Source organism: Dipodomys ordii, unplaced genomic scaffold (genome assembly GCF_000151885.1).
Source record: "Dipodomys ordii isolate 6190 unplaced genomic scaffold, Dord_2.0 Scaffold99, whole genome shotgun sequence".
NCBI lineage: Eukaryota > Metazoa > Chordata > Mammalia > Rodentia > Heteromyidae > Dipodomys > Dipodomys ordii.
The window spans coordinates 8,282,145-8,295,539 of record NW_012267315.1 but is presented as its reverse complement, the minus strand read 5'-3'; the positions used below and the strand labels follow the sequence as shown (position 1 = coordinate 8,295,539).

The 13,395-nt window shown below is 41.8% G+C and overlaps 1 protein-coding gene across 3 annotated transcripts in view; it reads right to left on the bottom strand.

The window, feature by feature from the left end:
- The window catches only part of Bfsp1 (beaded filament structural protein 1, filensin), a 56,381-nt gene that overhangs the window by 33,119 nt on the left and 9,867 nt on the right, over window positions 1-13,395 (bottom strand). For 2 of the 3 annotated variants that reach the window (XM_013027107.1, XM_013027106.1), the window contains exon 1: window positions 558-934. The exons of the other annotated variant lie outside the window; for it this stretch is intronic. In XM_013027107.1, coding sequence (XP_012882561.1) covers window positions 558-934 — 377 coding nt within the window. Of the gene's footprint in view, window positions 1-557; window positions 935-13,395 lie in introns of those variants that run through there. 3 annotated transcript variants of the gene reach the window in all.

The window sequence follows — 13,395 nt, the reverse complement described above, 5'->3', positions numbered from 1 at the left end:
AGAGAGAGAGAGAGAGAGAGAGAGAGAGAGAGAGAGAGAGAGAAAGTGTGTGTCCTGGGGCTTGAAATCAAAGCCTAAGTGCTGTCCCTTAGCTTTTTCACTTAAGGCTGACACTCTACCACTTGAGCCACAGCTCCACTTCGGTTTTTTGCTTGGAAATAAGTGTCATCGATTTTCATGAGAGCTTTGAAACGCAATCTTTGGGTCTTTAGATCTCAGCTAGGATCATAGGCATGAGCCACCAGGGCCCAATTTGGAATTTGGGCAATGGAAATTTGTTGTTTTGACGGTCGCACTTGGAGTGTGCATTTATTGTGTGCATTTTCTGAACTTAAAAATATACTAAAAATAAGTGATCCGTCTCGTGTAAATGTGGAAGTGCATCAAAAAGAAAGCTAGGCTTAAGGAAACGCTGACACCTGCAAACCCTCTGCTGGAGTGAGGCCATTGGTAGGTAGCTGGGGAGCAAAGCTGGACCTCCAGCTCGGGCTCCTAGACCCGCACTGCCAGGACATACCACACCTTGCCTCTGTCTCCCCTGCAATGTCACCACTTACTTGGTCCGGAACTCGTCGAGCGTGCGCTGCGCCTCTGCGCCCTGGCGCTCCAGCCGGGCGCGCTCAGCCACCAGGTCCCGGGCACGCTGGTGGTTGGCCTCGATGTAGCGAGCAAGGGCATCTTCGGGGCCGGTCAGCTCGCCCAGGCGCTGGAAAGCATCCAGCTGCCTCCGAAGGCCCGCGTGGCGCTGCTCGAGCGCTCGGGCCCGCTGGATGTGGGCAGCCACACGTTCGCCCAGTCCCTGCAGCGCCGCCAGGCTGGGCCCAGCGATCCGGGACTCCGGGACCTGGAGCTCGGGCTCGGCCGGGCCAGAGGCCTGATCGGCCCGTTCATATTGCTCCTGGCGGGCTTGGAACACGTAGCTGCGGCGGTACATGGCTCCTCTGAGAGCGAGTGGACAAGCCTCCCCCAGGAGGCCCGTGCCCAGCCAGCAGCCCGCTAAATAACCATCGGACGCCGCTGGGACGTTCCAGAGCGGATCAGCAGTTGGTCCAACTCAGGGCCCCTGGCCGAGAACAATAGAGACCGCAGCGCCCTGCTTTGTAAGCCGGATTAGGGGCCCATACAAGCTCTGGGGTTGGAAGGTTCAATTGAGCAATGAGGTTTTTGTTCTGTGATTGTGAAGACCTGTTGCTTTCTGATTGAATGGAGGGTCAGGGGACAAGGGGGGAATGGCGTTCTTTTGACTGGTTCCACTGGGAACTGTGAAAGCAACTCAAGGCGAGCTTATTAAACTTGAACTAGCTCAAGACCTGCCCTCCTTGTCTCTTTTTCGGCTGCTTTCTGATTATTTAAGGAGGTCCTTCCCCAAATAGCATAATATTGGGGAACTCTTCTCTGTGGTGAGGATTCATAATCACAGGAACAAGGGGAAAAAGACACCTCTAGTAAGGTATATTTCTTTTTTTTTTGTCGGTCATGGGGCCTGAACTCTGGGCCTGGGCGCTGTCCCTCAGCTCTTCAGCTCAAGGCTGGTGTTCTAACACTTGAGCCACAGTGCTACTCCCAGCCCTTTCTGCTTATGTGGTGCTAAGGAATCGAACCCATGGCCTCATGCATGCAAGACAAGCACTCTACCACTGAGCCACCTTCCTAGCCCCTAGTAAGGTATATTTCTTACTTGTGTATATTTGCAAAGATGCTATCTGCTCTGGTATAGTAACTTAAGAAGCATGCACAGTAATGTTAAAACATTACCCTAGCACTCCCAGTGGTGTTAGAATGTTACCCTTACTCAGTGATGTTACAATGTTACCCTAGCTCTTTGCTCTATCAGTGATGTTACAATGTTAACCTCACTCTCTAGGATTTTGATATCCTTTTTAAATAGAAGACACAAGTAGAGCTGCATCAAGACATAGCTGATAGGGTTTTTTTTTAAAACTATAAGAGAATCTCATAGCCTAAAGATTTAATAAATTGATCAACTCATATATGCATATACATGTATGTATGTATAATTTAATAGTTAGGCTTTGAAAAATCATTTATACACTGGGAAAACTATTTTATTGGAGAAAATAATACATGATATCTACAATAGATAGGCATAACATTATTAGCTTATACTAATGCACAATTTAGAGTTTAATACCAGAATAGACAATCAGGAGTTCAAGTGAAGAGGTATAGAAGAGTGAAGAGGTATAGTAAAAAAAAAGAACTAGAGGTCTGGAAAGGTGGCTCAGTGGTAGAGTACTTGCCTTGCATGCCTGAGGCCCTGGGTTCAATTCCTCAGCACCACATAAGTACAAAAAGCCAGAAGTGGAGCTGACGCTCAAGTGGTAGAGTGCTAGCCTTCAGCTGAAGAGCTGAGAGACAGTGCCCAGGCCCAGAGTTTAGGCCCCATGACCCACCAAAAAAAATAAAAAAATAAAAATAAAGGTAAGTATAAAAGACAGAGGGGGGTGCTGGGAATGTGGCTTAGTGGTAGAGTGCTTGCCTAGCATGCATGAAGCCCTGGGTTCAATTCCTCAGTACCACATAAACAGAAAAAGCCAAAAGTGGCACTGTGGCTCAAGTGGTAGAGTACTAGCTTTGAGCAAAAGAAGCTCAGGGACACTGCCAAGGCCTTTGTTCAAGCCCCAGGACTGGAAAAAACAAAATAAAACATGACAAAGAGAGGGTATAGAAATGCTCCAGAGAGAAAGACATTAGAGATATAACATATAACACAAGATATAACCCAATACCAATCCTGATCTGAAGCCTGGAGTGGAGAAGGAATAATGTTACATATATTGTCACTAGGTACATTGACAAAATTGGAATGTGTACAGTAGATTAAGTCAAAGATTGTACCAGCCAGATCAAGTCAATCTGCCACATGCCATGTTCTATGCTAAATTGACTAGTATATGACTATGCATAGGCAATATACTCTGAACTAATTAGGAAAAAGACTCATGATATATGCAATTTGCTTTCAAATAATTCTGAAAAAATGGCATGTATAGAATGTAAATATGTACATGAAGGGAAATTGGACAACATGTGAATGAAGGAAAATGAGTGAATAGCATGTGTGTGTGATCTGTACTATTCCTGCAAATTAAAAAATTATTTTCAATGGTAGGAAATGGAAAGACTTGGAAAAAATTATATTAAGTGAAGTAAGCCAGACCCAAAGAAACATAGGTCCCATGGTTTCCCGTATTTGCAATAACTAGTATATGTCTGAGACAAGCAGAAACGGTCAGATAAGTTGATGTTAGGGAAATGAACCCCAAGATAAGGACTCAAATGATTTTCCTTTCTTGCTATTGTTTCTAACATATTTATAAGATGATTTCTTTGTTGCTTTGTATGTCCCTCCCCCACGGTATACCCTGCTTTCACTGTATTTGATGTTGGTATAATTTGTTGAGAGGAAGGGAAAAAACAAATTGTTTAAATAGAGATACAGGTGGACCCACTGCAACAATGAGATGTACAAGTCGTTATGTCGAAAAACAAACTTTACAACTTTGGCGCGGGGAGGGGGGTAGGAGAGAGGAGGGGAGTGGGGGAAGATGGGAAGGGAAGGGAAGGGGAAACAAAGGAGGAAGCCACAATGCCTAATAAGAAATGCACTCATGGGCTGGGAAGGTGGCTCAGTGGTAGAGCGCTTGCCTTGCATGCCTGAGGCCCTGGGTTTGATCCCTCAGCACCACATAACTCAAGTGGTAGAGTGCTAGCCTTGAACTGAAGAGCTGAGGGATAGTTCCCAGGCCCAGAGTTCAGGCCCCACGACCAGACCCCCCCCAAAAAAAAAGAAAAGAAAGAAGAATTGTACTCATTACCTTGCTCATGTAATTGTAACCCCTTTGTACGGTATTTTCACAATAATAAAAAAAATATTTTCAAAACATTTGTGTAAGGTGGGATCATCTTCCAGATGAAGAACATGGCAGTGTAAGCATTTGCTTGTTGTACTTTTTAGCCACATACACATATAATAGCAAAGACAGGGAAGAAAATGAAGAGAAGCTTAGTAAAGATCAGAGAAAATGGTTTATGCCTATTGACCCATTTTAATCATGTGAATATACTATGGTGTAAGTGAAAATGTCTGTTACAAGCAAGAAGGGAAAGCAAAACTCAAAACACCAGATGTATGGTGGTTACAGCCACAAGAAAATAAATCTCTATAAATCAGAAGTTAATGAAATATGTCAGGCTGTGGCTCAGCTCTCCTGTCTCTATCTCTGTCTCTGTCTGTCTCTCTGTCTCTGTCTGCCTGTCTCTCTCTCTCCCTTTCCCCCCTGCCCCATCAGTTGTGGGGCTTGAACTCAGGGCCTGGGAGCTGTCCCTGAGCCTCTTTGTGCTCAAGGCTAGCACTCTACCACTTGAGCCACAGTGCCACTTCCAATCCAGCCATTCTTTTCTTTTTTATTGTCTTGTATGTATTTTTTAGTTTTTAATGTTTTATTGTAAAGATACTATACAGAGGGGTTACAGTTACATGAGTAAGGTAATGAGTACATTTTCTTGAGTACACTTGTTCAATTTAAATATCACAATGACTACTTGTCGATTAAAAATAAAATGAGGGCTAGGAATGTGGCTTAGTGGTAGAGTGCTTGCCTAGCATGTATGAAACCCTGGGTTCAATTCCTCAGTATTACATACACAGAAAAGGCTGGAAGTGGCACTGTGGCTCAAGTGGTAGTGTGCTAGCCTTGAGCAAAAGAAGCTCAGGAATAGTGACCAGGCCTGAGTTCAAGCCCCACAACTGGCAAAAAAAAAAAAAGTTGTTTAATTATAGAAAAAAACTTTTAAAAATTTGTTTTTAGAGACGTCTTGCTATGCTGCACAAATCCTGCCTCCTAGACTCAGTAGCTGAGACCACAGACAGGAACCATCACACCTTGCTAAAAGTTTCATTGATATTTTTTTCTACTGTACACTTGTTTTTGTGTTTGTATGTGGTTTTCTTATGTATGTGTATTGGTCCTGAGGCTTGAACTCAGGGCCTGGGGACTTGTCTGATCTTCTTTTGCTCAAGGCTAGCACTCTACCACTTGAGCCTCAGCTCTACTTCCACCACCACCACCCGTTCTTGTTTTGAGTCTCCACTATTTTTTGAGCTCCATTTCTGGCATTTTTTTTTTGAGTCTCATGGACTCTCTTGCCCAGCTGACTTGTGAATTGCAATCCTCAGATTTCAAGTAGCTAGTTGTGAGTTCTCGGGTGCAGGCTGTTTTATTGTTGTTGTTATGTGTATTGAAAAAAGTGTGAGTGAAATATAGATATATATTATTTGCCATTCAGTTCATTGGAGTTTTGAGCCATTTCTTGCACTTAAGATACACTGTGAATTTACTTTAAGTTTGTTTGTTATCTATGAGTCCCAGAGCTGTAGATTCACTCACAACAGAGTCTATCTATGGGAGCTATCTATCAGAGCTGTAGATTCACATTGGGCCTCTGATGTATACCTGGTGACTTTGAACAAGCCAGTTATTCCTCTTTTAAAAATGGTGAAATAAGATCCACTTCCTGTTTACAATGGGATGGACTGTGTCTTCACCAAAATCACATGTTAAAATTCTTACTTCCTGGTGCTGTGGCTCAAGCGGTAGAGTGCTCACCTTGAGCTGAAGAGCACAGGGACAGCACCCAAGCTCAGAGTTCAAGCACCACAACCGACTAAATAAATAAATAAATAAAAATTCTTACTTCCTCAGAAGGTGATTTCATTTGAAAATAGGATTAATGTAAATGACATCATTAGGATATATTCTAATATAACTAGCACTCTAAATGCAGAGGGAGGAGATCAGGTCATAGGGAGGCAGCCACTTGGAGACACAGGGAGAAGACAACCTTTGGCAAACCAAGGTGAATCTGGACACCTTGATCTCACCTCTCTAGCTCCAGACTATCAGAAACAAATTTCTGTGGTTTCAGCCACCAGGTCTCTGGTTCTGTGTTTTTACAGCTCTAGCAAGCTCATATAGTCTGAGTCTGCCATCTTTTGCTGCAATCCTTTTCTCAAAGTATACAGATGTCTGCCACAAGAGGGCAACACTGCACTAAAATTGAACGCCCTACTGTAAAGCCCTAGTAATTGCAACAAAAGAGGCAGATGCACAGACACACAGTTACACGTTGTAGGGCCTTTCTAGGAAACTGCAGCACTCAAAAGAAAAACCAGCCTCAGAAATTCTCATTTTGAGTAAGGAGATCGATGACTCAAGGAAAAAAGAACAGATTTTCCATTCCTAGCCCAGTTCTATATAGCCAGGGATGTCCATCAGGCTTCAATCTTTAAAGACACTGTAATACATGCTCTGTGTTGCTGAGTGTGGTGAGTCAGCCTGAAGGATGGCAAGTGATAGAAAAGTATACTTGGGGGGCTGGGAAGGTGGCTCAGTGGTAGAGCGCTTGCCTTGCATGCCTGAGGCCCTGGGTTCGATTCCTCAGCACCACATAAGCAAAAAGAAAAAACCTGGACGTGGCACTATGGTTCAAGTGGTAGAGCACTAGCCTTGAGCTGAATTGCTGAGGGACAGCGCCCAGGCCCAGAGTTCATGCCCCATGACCTGACCCAAAAAAAAAAAAAAAGAAAGAAAGAAAAGAGAAGTATACTTGGAAGCAAGGCTTTCTCTCCAACTGCACACATACAGTTGGCTGAAAATTTGTGGGAAGGGAAACTTAAGATTCAAACATGTAAATGCAAGAAGACACTGAACATCCAACTTGGTTTTCTAAGGGTCTAATGTAGAAACTGAAGTATCAAAAAAAAAATCACCATGCACTGGTGGCTCACACTTGTAATTTTAGCTACTCAGGACCTTGAGACCTGAGAATGGAAGTTCAAGACCATTCAGGACAGAAAAGTCTGTGAGACTCTTATCTCCAATTGACCAGCAAAAAAAAAAAACAAAACAAAAGTGAAAGCATTGCTCAAGTAATAAGGTAACAGCCTCGAGTGAAAATGCCAAATGATAGCGCAAGGCCCTGAGTTCAAGTCCCTGTACCAGCACACACACACACACACACACACACACACACACACACACACAAATAAAAGAAGACTCAACTTTATATGATAAAAGGTATATTCCTGGTTCTCTGATTGAGAGACACAAAGAAATGACAATTGAGTGCAATAAATGATGTTGAACTAGATTCTAGCTTGGCAATAAAAGAAAAAAGTATAAGGGACACCATTATGGCAATGGATGGAATTTGAATATGAAATTGGTATTAAAATAATAATTGTAACAAAGTTAAAATGGCTGATTTTGATCACTATATTATGACATGCCAGAAAATGACCTCATTGTTAGTAAATGTAGACTGGTTTAGGGACAAACATATACAGAGAATAAGAAACGCATGTTTATATAATTCATAACTATAAATAAAAACATATACTAAAAAGGCAAATAGAACCAGGCACCCACCAGTGGCTCATGCCTACAATCTTTGCTATTAGGAGGCTGAGATATGAGAATCATGGCTCAAAGGCAGCCTGGGTAAGAAAGTCCTTGAGACTCTTATGCCCAATTAACCACCAAAATTCCAGAAGCAGAGCTGTGGCTCAAGTGGTAGAGGGCTAGCCTTGAGTGGAAAAGCTTAGAACAGTGCCCAGGCCCTGAATACAAGCCCCAGAACTGGCAAAAAAAAAAAGAGCAAAATGTTAATAACTAGTGGAGTTGGGTTTTAGAAGTGTTCCTTAATGTCTTCTATATGTTTGAAATTATAAAGGGAAAAAAGTTACATATCCAAATCCCCAGTTCTTCAGGAAAATGTCTTCTGATAATGGAAAGAGAATGTAAAATTTCTCCTTTGATTCACCAAATGGTCTCAGCAACCGAAATCTCATTGGTGCCTATGGGAGGAATGCCCATCTGAATGCTCTTAACGGTAGTTAGATTTTTTTTAATGCTGATACAGGGACTTAAACTCAAGGCCTGGCACTGACCCTTAGTCTTTTCATTCAACGGTAGTGATTTTTACCATTTGAGCCACAGCTCCATTTCCAGCTTTTTGTTTAAATAAGTTTTTTTATTGTGAAAATACTATACAGAGGGGTTGCAGTTACATGAGCAAGGTAATGAGTACATTTCTTATCCAGCATTGTTGCCTCCTCCTTTGTTTTTCCCCTACCATCCTGTCCCATCTCCTCAACTACCACCCCTACCCCCCCCTCCCCTCCATTTCCAGCTTTTTGAGGACTAATCAGCAATAAAAGTCTCAATATCTTTCCTGCCCAGGTTGACTTCAAACCTTGATCCTCAGATCTCAGCCTCCTGAGTAGCTAGGATTACAGACATGAGTCACCAGCACCCAGCTTGGTGGTTAGGATTTTGAGGATATCTAGACTTACCTTCTCTACCCATAAGACAATGGGCCACAGTCTTGGAATGTCATTGGCACAGGGTCAGTCATCAATTCATCATCCCTTTGCCTGTTCATAAATAGTGGCTGTACCTGTGACCTCTATCATGCAGAAGTGAGTCATCCCAATACTTGTCAGGGCCAACTATGGAGTCTCACAGTTATAATTTCTGTGGATATCAATCAAGCCATGGTGTTCCTGTTTTGGCTCTATAATTCTGTTTAAGATATCATAAAAAGACCTATAACCGCATTCAAGTTAGGTCAGACTGCATCTCAACCATAACCTCTCTTTTCTTCTAGGAGTAAACTGGCAAGTTGTTGGGTATATTATCAAGCTGAAGTTGGTCAATGGGCATACCCATAATGCCCTAAAAAGAGGCTGTTCCAAACTCTGCTTTGTACCAACTAAAAGATGGGTCTCAAGGAACTGTGAATGCTCAGCCATGAAGGTATTTCTGAAGGAAGTTTTACTCATGGAGTTAAACATATACTTTGACTAGCTGTTGTTTGTGTAAGTCTAGGTCTACTTTCCTATGATATCAGAAGGGACTGATAGGACTATTTCATGAAGAAATATATTATATCTTCCCAAATGTACCAGATTCCTAGCTTTTACCTAAAATTGAAAACAATGACACCTCAAGCTAGCTTTCTCATAAGCCATTTTCAAATTCTGCATACAGTTTAAGAGTACAGTAAGGGATAGAAAGACTGTACATTGTAAGCCCTCTTAAGCTCAATGAGTAATTTTCTAATGAACTTACTGGCAATAGCTGGTTTACAAGAGACTAACATTGTTTGGTGGAGTTTGGCCAAAATTCAAAGAACTATATATCACAATCATCTGACTTCTTAGCTTATTTGCAAAGTGCTTCCTACTGACTCATTTATTTAAAATCTGTGTCACCTGGCCTTTTCACCCAGCAAATACCAACATCTTCCTTATTCCTATACCCTCTCTCCCAACTGCTCATTCATATTCATGTATGCAAATAGATGCATTGAGAGGTCTCCCTTCTATGCACTACCGGCCCCATAGGCTGATGCACCCCCTAGCTCAGGCTTCACCTCTCTACCACCATCCTGGCAGACCTGACCATAGGTAACTCTTCCCGAACTACAGTTCTTAAAGGCAGGACTGATAATAATACTGCTCATTCCCAATAGCCATCCTCCACTTGATCCCCAGGGACCCAAATTCTATCCTTCTCCCGGTGACTTGAAACTCAAAAGGCTGATCCTCCCAGATTGTACCATGTGCCTTCCACATTCTCTCCTCCCATACCTTTGGGCGAAGGGATAGCTAATGCCTGCAGTTGCTATTTCCTACATGCTTTACCATGCTTTGATGATTCCTTTGATCCTATTCCAAGGATGACCTCAGACAGAAATATAAGACCCTATTGAAAACATTAATTAAAGCAAAAACAAAGCTAGAGGCGTGGCTAAAGAGTGTCCACCTAGCAAGTGTAAAAGTCCCTGAGTTCAAATCCCAATGCCACCAATACATACATACATACATACATATGAAGAAATTTGAAGATAAAATTGTTGAATGTTGGGAGTCTGATCTTGAGGCTTTTTTTTTTTTTTTTGGTGCTGGTATTAGGGATTGGACTCAGGGCCTAGGCATGTCCCTTAGCTATATTATATACCTGAATCTGGTGCTCTACCATTTAAGCCGCAGCTCTACCACCTGATTTTGCTGGTTAATTGGAGATGAGAGTCTCATGTACTTCCCTACCCAGGCTGGTTTTGAACAGTGATCCTCAAGATCTCAGCCTACTGTATAGCTAGGCATGAGGCCATGGCACCCAGCTTCATCTTGAAACTTTTAAAGAGGAATTGGATGCCATGTGATCCAAGATGGAGTTTTACAGCCACTTTTAGCAGTGGCTCTAGGGAAGATCTGGTCACAACACTCCTTATTTGCTGACTAGTCTGTTTGAAAGGGCAGTCAAACTAGTAGCAGCCCCAAACTGAAATTTACTCTGCTGTGATGTTTATGATGGCTAGATTTATGCTCAATTGTCTTTCATCATTAGATGAAATACATAAGAACAGAACAAAACTACATTCATTAAGAAAAAAAAAAACAGAGCAGCAGGGCATCAATGGCTCACGCCTGTAATCCTAGCTACTCAGGAGGCTGAGATCTGAGGATCTTGGTTCAAAGGCAACCAGGGCAGGAAAGTCCATGAAACTCTTATCTCCAAGAAACCACTAGAAGTGGCACTGTGGCTCAAGTGGTAGAGCTCTCACCTTGAGCTAAAGAGCTGAAGGCTAGCACCCAAGCCCAGAGTCCAAGCCCCACAACTGACAAAAACAAAAAACAACAACAAAAAAAAAAACAATGCTTCAGTCAGCAGAATGATGATACTTGTAAGATGCACACAAAGGAAATATTAATTCCTTGGAAAATCACTTTTTATTTTTAAATGATGGAAAGTAAGAGATGTTCCTAAGTAACAGACAATAAAGATACTTCACAGGCGTCCTCAAAGGCTGTGGCTTTTCAAATGCAATCCTAAAGCAAAACCCATTTTGAAGGGTGGCATTCAAGCTGATTCTAGCTGCTTATTTTCTTCTGTGGTCAGCCTTTGCTGAATGTAGCAGTCTAAACTCCAGCCTCAAACTCTGAGTGGGTCCTTGTCTCTAAAATGCCCTTCATTGTCCTCGATGACCCTAATTGTATGACTTGGCAATTGAAGAGGGCGTTTGGATCAAATTCCCCCAGGGCAGAATGATAGAGAATGAGAGTGTCCCCCCAAAGTCCATGTATCACCCTAAAGTCTATGCTTCTTGTCCTCTCTTCTCTTCCTCTTCCCCTTTCCTTTCCCTTCTCCTTCTTCTCTTCTCTTTTCTTCTTTTTTCTTCCCTTCCTTGACCTTTCTACCCTCTCCCACCTCTCTCTCACACAGTGCTAAGGATGGAACCCTGGGCTTTGTGTACGTAGGCAAACCCCTGTACCACTGCACTTCAACCCCAGCTTTGTATTGGAATCTCAAGTTCTCAGTCTGGCAGTGTTGGAGGTGGAGTCTAGTGTGTGTCATGAGGAAGAGATCTTCATGAATGAGTTAATGCCTTGCTCTCAGGAATGATTGTGCTATCACTGAGCGCAGTATTCCTCCAGTCTTCTTCACATGGCCACTTCTTCCTTAGTTTCCCTTATGAGTTGAAGCAGCCCAAGGCCTTCCTTAGAGGCTGAGTTGATATTGGCACCATACCCTTGGACTTCTCAGACTCAAGAACTATAAGCAAGAGGTAGGAGGTCGTAGCTCAATGTCAGAGTGTGTGCTTAGCATGTGCAAGGCTCTGACCCCAATCCCAGAACCAAAAACAAACAAAATCCCCTAATTTCCCATCCCCCCTACACAAAAATAAACCTTGCAAGCTAAAATAAACTTCAACATTTTATAGATTTCTAAAGTTTTAGAAACTCTGTCAAAGCAACAGAACAAACTAAGACAGGGATTTCAAACACATTGGATCTAAAAGTACTATTCTGTCAGGGTTTGCTATATACTAACCTAGTAACTGCAAGATCAATTCTAGGATATTAAAAGAACGGAATTATGGAATTGTGCCCCTGCCACAAGGCAGTGGGCCCAAGCTTGCCTTGGGGGAACTATATGACATTTCTTAGAAGCTCATGAGAGTTCATTGTTACACTTTCAGAAATTTTGTCAGCTGATTGACAACTCATCAGTTGCTTGAAACTGGCTGTGGTGAGAGTATTTACACCACAAAACCCAGCAAACATGGAAGATTAGGACAGTTCTCCCAGGGAAAGTCAGTTGTTAACCACTTACTGACGTTATTTACTATTTACTGTTATTTATTGATTATTATCTATAAAATAATATTATCTCTGGTGGCTGAAACTGCCAGATGAAATTAGTAGCATCCTTTGTTCAGTCTCTGAAAATTCAAAGAAGAGAATCAGGTTTTCCACATATACTATTTAAAATGGTGCCCTAAATTTAAATGCCCAGTTTTTTTTAAAGACTAAAATTAGTCTATTGCCTGAGAATGTAGTTTGTTTTTGCTTTTAGTTGGCTCAAGAAGTTTCTGAAAATTAATTTATGATAAATTGCCTTATAAAGTTAAAATGCTTTCCAAAATTTTATGGGGCAATTTGAAAACCTGGGGAAGTCAGCCAGTAAACTAAGCATATCTCTATTTTTTAAAAGGGAAGGGGGAAGGAGATTTATCTAAAATATAGTTAAGGTCCAGCTGGAAGAATTTTCCTCTGTTTTAGTGAAAAAGAGACAGCAACCTCTGGATAATCCCAAGATTTTTTCCCCCCTGAAATAATAGCTATCAGCTCTGTTGTCTTTGGCAAAGTCTTCTATCAAAACAAAAATTTTGCAACTGTAATGACCTAACTTGGGAAACAATTTTAGGAACCACAAAACATTTGTTTTAGTCTTTCTGGAAACCAACAGTAGAAGTTAAGAGAACATAAGATTGTTCTTGTAACAAAGCAAAAAATGGAACAAGGTCAACAATGAGAAGAATATTCCAGTTCAAATAAGGGTCATCCAGGCCCAATGAGATGTCTTCCAAATCAGAAATAAACATGCCTCATCCAACATCAAAACCAGCTAAAACCCTGCATCTATTCAAGCAGTTACCAGGATATAGATGGTACTTTTATCACACAATGCATTTAAAGCTAGGCAGATAGTTTTGACAAAAGCAGTAGGATTCCAAGATTGAAAAGAAAATAGAGCTAGACTTTAGAAGGACCAGGAGGGGGAAAAAAACACTGCTGATGTGGTTGGAAAAAGAAAAGCTTCTTGCATATGACCCAGATTTCAGTGGGAAGTGTGCAGAAAACACAAGTTATGCAACATTATTATTGCTGATACTTTACCAAAAATTCATTAGCTCAACTTTATCTCCCTCCTGCTACTTCCCCTCATCTTCACAAATTTCACCATAATGTGTAAGCCAGATTCAGGAACATCTATACAGAATATAGATTTTTTTTTTTGGGTC